A 7,028-nucleotide genomic window follows, 5' to 3' on the forward strand; every position below is an offset into this window, starting at 1 on the left:
GTACGTGGCATCCATCACCACGATCTGTCGCTCCATAAGCACCAGCAGAGCCCGTAAAAAGCGCACGAAGTCGCAGCGGCAACCGCTAGCTCCGTTTACGCATACCACATCCTTCCGTACGTTGGGTCCAGCAAACACGAGCCGGATCCAGTCATCTGCCGTGCGCTGCAGCATCACTGGAACGTTCGTCGCGCCACCTGATGGGTGTTGACACACTTCATCGTACACAGGTGCTAATAGCTCGATGGTGCGGCTCACACCGACTGCAACACCTAAACTGGAAGCAGCGGACGCCGCCATGTCCTGCAACTTTTTGAAACTTTGATTGTTCACGTTTCATTACGTTGCGGTAATAAAAATACTTTCATTTTTGTAAAGAAGGGCGGACGCACAAGGGGACGATCCACTCGGTGAATCGTTCACTAAGCGAGCTTCCAACAATCGAGTTGTGTGCGCACAGACGGAACGCGTCCGCCCACCGTCCGCCGCGCAGATACTAGTCACATCCCAAAACAAACCCGAGTCCGAGACGCCGCACAACTCAAAGAGCGGACCGACCACCAAAGAAGCGAAGCACAACACGCCGCAGCGCGCCCCACCTCTTCAGCGCTCTAGATCCACCTCCTCCCTGCATCGAAACCATGGCACCGAGGCACGTAGCCGACATATACGAAGGGGCGGACGTCCCCATCAACCAGCAGCTCTCAGAGCCCTCTACAGTACCCAAGAGCTCAACGCCAAATCAAGCCACCTCCTCCTCTGCGCCTACCTCACCCGAGCGTCGTAGGAAGCGCCAGCGCAGCTCGTCCGTCACCAACGACCGCGAAGCCTCGCCTAGGAAGATGAAGAAGCGTCTACGCTGGTCAACCATCACCATCCACGAGTTCGGCGTCGGACTGGGTGGCAGCTCGGTGCCTGGCAAGGGCGGCCCCTCCATCGGTCTGAGCGACAAACCCGAGTTCACATGGACCACGAAGGTAGGCGAGATGGCCGAGTGTGTCGAGGGTGTGCACCGATTCACGTCAAAGGAGCGCGTGCGATTGCTACAGAGTGCCGGTGTGAGCGAGGGCATGATCCTGCGATTCTCGCGGGAAGCCAACATCATCAACTCCTCGCGCAGGAGGACATTTGTGGAGGACATTGCTGAGCGGAAAGAGGCCAAGAAGCAACGTCAGCAGCTACAGCAGTGTAAGATTGAATCACCTCGACCCGCCTGCTCGTCCCCATTCCTCAACCGTCCGCACATGATCCCGGTCAACTACGTGTAAGATAGCAATTCCCCATGTAACCAAGCAAGTCACGAGCGCCTCGCGACCAGAGAAAACGATAGCATGGATGTACTCTTGGCATTTTTGCACAAATCATCATCACAACGGACAGGCGTCGATCGAAGAACAGCCTCCGCCCGACGTTGTACTATTCGCAGGGGGTCCGAAAATGATATTGTTATTTATCGTAGTAGCATCTTCACGATAAATTATCGCGAAGCTAGCTTGTATGTTGGCAATACGTTATGATGCTTTAGCTAGAAGACCAATAAATAATTGAGTTACTGCTGCAATAACCAAGGTTTATTGAATCAATAACAGGTATCTACGCTCGAGTTGCTGTGTCAAGTGTTTGTGCGTCTCAGTAACCAGCATTTTCGCGCAGGAAGAGAATCATTTCTAAAGTGGGAAGTGAGAGAAAAGGAAATGAGTCTGCTGAGATCAGCCGATTCGGCAACAAAACGACTGGTTCGTGGCGATCGATTGACTGCTGCAGATAACTTCAGGAAACTGTACGCATAAATTACCGTATGTAATATGCAGCCACCATAAATTATGCACGAGCCTAGTTTAGGGTGACAACATAAATAATGTCTGCTTATTTATTGAAATTACTGTGTCGTCAATTTTTTTTTCGGGGGCCCTGGACCTGCGAAGCAGGGGCAGGATATGCTTAAGCACAAAGAGTCCCATTTTTCGGACTCGCTACCTCAGATTATGTTGCTACTGTGGTGATGTAAAACTTACTTTTTTAATTTTATTAGGGAAACATTACTACTAAGATATTGCACCCTATTTCCTTAATTTATATTAGCCGTAAACTTACAGCATTCAGTACTGCGTGGGCCATATAGAATTTGCAAAAAAAAAAATATTTTAGCATACAAATTAAAGTTGATTTGGATTCAGGATTATCACATCCGGAAGTTTATCAAAGATCCAAGCGCGCGAAAACAGGGTGCAGTACTGTATTTATAATTACATTCTACTGCTTTATGGATACTGTTTTATAACATTATTATACATGTATTTGAGGCATGTGCTGACACTTTTTTCTCTAGACGTGCATTAGATGTAGCGGGAACCTAGTAGACTCCTCTGAGGAAATTTAGATTCATTCGTGTTCTGGCTTCTGTTACCGGCTTCATCTGTTTTGGCAACACACTGCACTGCTTTCCTAGACTACTACTACTAGGCAATATATTCTGAACTCCTTGTTTTGGCTTTACCACAAATCTACTCGTCAGCAATGACTGGTACGTTCAGCCCAACAAAGCATTTCAGATATTGCAGCCAACCTTTGCCCAATGGTGGTGGCGAACTACTTGGGGCTTATCGAAACTTGAGGAGGGGAACTGTCATATCGAGCCGAAGGCGTCGCTGAATCCGAGCTCTTTATTTTCTCTAGACAAATTAATTAGAGTTTATGTGACTCTAACCATCCGCACTCGGCCGTGTTCGTAATATACCGGTCCCCTCATTTCGTGGACCGATTTGGCGAACCACCAGAACCTTGTGCGCGTTACAGATTCTCGCTGACATGGTCCAAGCTGTGACCAATACTTACGCGACAAATCCTGAAGTTGATCGAGAAGTTGTTTTGACAAACTGAGAGAAAAACTGCAGCGATGGCATTATGTCTATGACGCACAGTCGTGCCAAGGAAAATGTATCGATTCAGCTCACCTGACTCAATGAGAGCAGCACGACGCCGGATGAGGAGGCGGTTGAGCTAGAGCTTAATAATTTCTGGTGTATTCTCTCGAAGCGGCTGGATGAAGCGAAAACCAAATTCGTGGGTCGTGCACACACTCAAGCACTATCGCAGACAGCTTATGCCACAGTACTACTACAGTAGGACATTTCGTAGATAGTGACTTCTGAAGGACATCGGTCGTTCACGCAGAAGTGACACTAATGTAACTAGGGCGAAACGAAACATTTTTTTAGCACGACACCCGTTGCAGAATTGGATTGAGATAAAGTAAGTGTGTCCTAGTATTCTGTATTGGAGAGCTTTCAACTTTGGCTTGGTAAAACAGAACCTGAATAAAAAAACCTTTCTCTAAATAGCAGTTATTTATAAGATAAACGGATCATAAATCTTTGCCCCCACATCTAATAAGGAATACTTCGAAATCTTTAACCCCTTAGTTGGACCGCTCAACATAACGGGTGTATCTTTTTTTTTGGGCATCTATGTTATGTTGGAGGTCCAACATAAGCAAAAGTCATACTTGATTTTTGTATTGGAACAGATCTATTGAGATTGGCATACTGAAGTCAAGGTAGTATTATTGGTTCAAGACGAGCCATTGCACAGGGCTCGGGGCTTTGGATCAGGATAGTGTGACAAAGTCAAAGCACGCCATTCCCGTTTAAACTGGTGGCCGCCAGCCCAAATCTCTCATCATTCTTCAATTTCGCAGCTTGCACGTAAGACCAAAAGCGATGGTCGCTACGGCAGGTAAAGGGCCACCTGGGCGGACACCACGGACCACGGAGCCAGAACACACTGCAGGAGAGACAAAGGAGCGACACGCGCAGCTGCTGACCAAGCTCAGCGATCGACACCGCCGCCATCTTCTTCGGGACAGCGCAGCGCTGGGGTGATTTGTGGCGCTTGTAGAGCGCGACGTGGTGGCACCACGTTATCGTGACGGTACTGCTCATGCGTGCCTATACTTTGATGAAAGCGGTAGTGCTGACTCTGTTGTGATTGTAGGTGCTCGTGATGACCGTGATCGTGCTGGCGGTAGTGGTGGAGACACAGCTGGCGCTCAGGAGAACGCGGAACCCGCTGAAAGTGCTTTTGCGAATGCTGATTGTGTTTCTTCCGTTGCGGAGGCTAAGCAACCCGCTACCGCAAAGCCGCAGAGGAAACGAGCTGCTAAAGACCGCGCTAAACTAACGACACCAGCCATGGAAGTCCGAACGGCGACGGGAGTGTACAAGCCATCAAACCCTGGGAAGCCTAGCCAGGACGCCCAAGCCAAGGACGCAGAGGACGTTGAGGTTGACGCGACGGACGTCGCTGCTGAGGCAATGGCGATACCGTCGTCATCCGCAGCACCTACCGAGCCTCAGGTGTCACTAGAACCAGCCGTGTTCGAGATAATGGCCGACTTGATGTCCAATTTGGAGAGCGATGTCGCGACTCGCGTGGACAACGATGCGGACACCCCTGCGCGTATTTCTTCACGGAGGTCAACAAAAGAGCAGATTACGCCGAGGCCGCCATCTCTTGGCACGAGCCGTCGACCCCCCAAGCCTCAGAAGTCAAGTCAATCAAAGAAACGTCGACGTCCTGTTTTACAAGACGACAACCTGGTCAGTGGTGATGACGAGGACGCAGTGGGCACCACAGGGGCCCCTCCGGGTCTGTCCACGGGTGATGGGGAGGGAGAAGTGGAACGTCCATTTGGAAGTCCGACGTGTATGGTGAGTGGAGACCCGAACCTAATGGAGATTGGTGCTGGGCAATGCACTAGGCTAAACTCTGACGAGGAGACGGGATTCGATGAGGAGCCAGAAGAAGAAGACGATGATAGCGGGTGGAGTGAAGACTGGAGCCTCGGCGAGCTCACGGATGAAGACGAGGTCGGTGACCCCAACGCGACGATGCTTTCAGACTCGCTTTATTTGTCTGCTGCTCGGAACAAGAAGGTTCTCAAGAACATGCGAAAGACTGGGTGGGAATACGGTGCGTTCACGTTGATACAGTCCAACATAATGAGATCGAGTTTCAACTTGATCCAACATAAGCTCCAACATATACTAACTATCATTCATCACTCTTGCTTTTGCAGATCCTGACAAATTTGGCCCCGACCCTACGTATGCTGACCTCTACGACGGACCGTTTGGACCAAGCGAGAGTGTGATGCCTGTTGCGCAAGATCCGCTTGCACTGATGTTCTACTTTTTGCCACCAAGACTGTGGTTGAACATCACGGATGAAGACGAGGTCGGTGACCCCAACGCGACGATGCTTCCAGACTCGCTTTGTTTGTCTGCTGCTCGGAACAAGAAGGTTCTCAAGAACATGCGAAAGACTGGGTGGGAATACGGTGCGTTCACGTTGATACAGTCCAACATAATGAGATCGAGTTTCAACTTGATCCAACATAAGCTCCAACATATACTAACTATCATTCATCACTCTTGCTCTTGCAGATCCTGACAAATTTGGCCCCGACCCTACGTATGCTGACCTCTACGACGGACCGTTTGGACCAAGCGAGAGTGTGATGGCTGTTGCGGAAGATCCGCTTGCACTGATGTTCTACTTTTTGCCACCAAGACTGTGGTTGAACATCACGGATGAAGACGAGGTCGGTGACCCCAACGCGACGATGCTTCCAGACTCGCTTTGTTTGTCTGCTGCTCGGAACAAGAAGGTTCTCAAGAACATGCGAAAGACTGGGTGGGAATACGGTGCGTTCACGTTGATACAGTCCAACATAATGAGATCGAGTTTCAACTTGTTCCAACATAAGCTCCAACATATACTAACTATCATTCATCACTCTTGCTCTTGCAGATCCTGACAAATTTGGCCCCGACCCTACGTATGCTGACCTCTACGACGGACCGTTTGGACCAAGCGAGAGTGTGATGGCTGTTGCGGAAGATCCGCTTGCACTGATGTTCTACTTTTTGCCACCGAGACTGTGGTTGAACATCACGTTGGAATTGAACAACTATCAGTCGCAGACACTTGTGCATCGGGCCCGAGGGATCCGAGACCAGCAGCGCACCAGTGGAGGGGAGGTTGAAGAGTTGAGTGCCATCCGGCGACGGTTGTCAAGCGTCCCTAAGATTGAACCGTGGGAAATTCTTCGCGTCATGGCGTTGCTGATCGCGCGGATGTTGACTCCGATCAGGAAAGGAATCGCCGCACACTGGGGGCTAAAGAAGGTGGGTGCACTTCCGTCCAACAGGTTCGGTCAGTTCATGTCGAAGAACAGATTCTTCCATATAATGGGCTACCTGCACTTCAGCAACAACAAGTCGCCTCAGGCGAAGCTCGACCGCGCATGGAAGATACGACCGGTAGTCGACGTGCTACAGCGGACTTTTGCTCGAGGTTACCGCACCCCTCCTGTCATCAGCTTCGATGAAGCCACCCTCCCGTCCCGATCGCGATACAATCCAACCCGCCAGTTCAACAAAGATAAGCCTCATAAATGGGGAACCAAGGTATTCGTCGCGGCGTGTGCCAAGACAGCGTACTGCCTGAGGTGAGTCTGGTATGAAGCGCAACTAGCCATTGCTGGTTGCGCTTCTTTTTTTTGGTCCAAGTGCTTATGTTGGCTTGGATCAACATAAGCACTGCTCTCTACAATGTCATCCAACATAAGGCTAACTTTAGATATGTTTGGCGTTTGTATCCAGACTCGAAGTGTATTGTGGAGCCAAGACGCATCTCCGGACACCAGTACCTGAGGACAACAACTGTGGAGAAGCCGCTGTGATCCGGAACATGAATGCTTTGTGCCCGCCTAGTTCTACAAGCCCCTGGCGCTAAGTGGTCACAAATAGATTCTACACCTCGGTGGGCCTGGCGCTAGAACTCCTCCATCGACGAATGTACCTGACTGGCACCATACAAACAGATCGCACTGGATATGCGGATGGAGTGGTTACGTCGAAGAAGTATAAGCAAGTGAATGGTCGAAAAGAGGTAGTTCTTCTTCAGGGCACGGTGAAGATAGCAGAGAACAAAATGTTCCCAGCAATCACGGCACTCATGTGATG

At 50.0% G+C, this 7,028-nt stretch overlaps 1 protein-coding gene across 1 annotated transcript; it reads left to right on the top strand.

Annotated features, from left to right (window-relative positions):
• Positions 1–517: 517 nt before the first annotated feature.
• On the top strand, positions 518–1,268 carry PITG_12060 (uncharacterized protein; the record flags this gene model as incomplete). Its single annotated transcript, XM_002900660.1, has 1 exon — positions 518–1,268. One exon carries the CDS (start codon positions 642–644, stop codon positions 1,266–1,268), a length of 627 nt encoding a protein of 208 aa, XP_002900706.1.
• Between the last annotated feature and the right edge of the window lie 5,760 nt (positions 1,269–7,028).

This window comes from Phytophthora infestans, genomic scaffold (genome assembly GCF_000142945.1).
Source record: "Phytophthora infestans T30-4 supercont1.24 genomic scaffold, whole genome shotgun sequence".
NCBI classification, from domain to species: domain Eukaryota; phylum Oomycota; class Peronosporomycetes; order Peronosporales; family Peronosporaceae; genus Phytophthora; species Phytophthora infestans.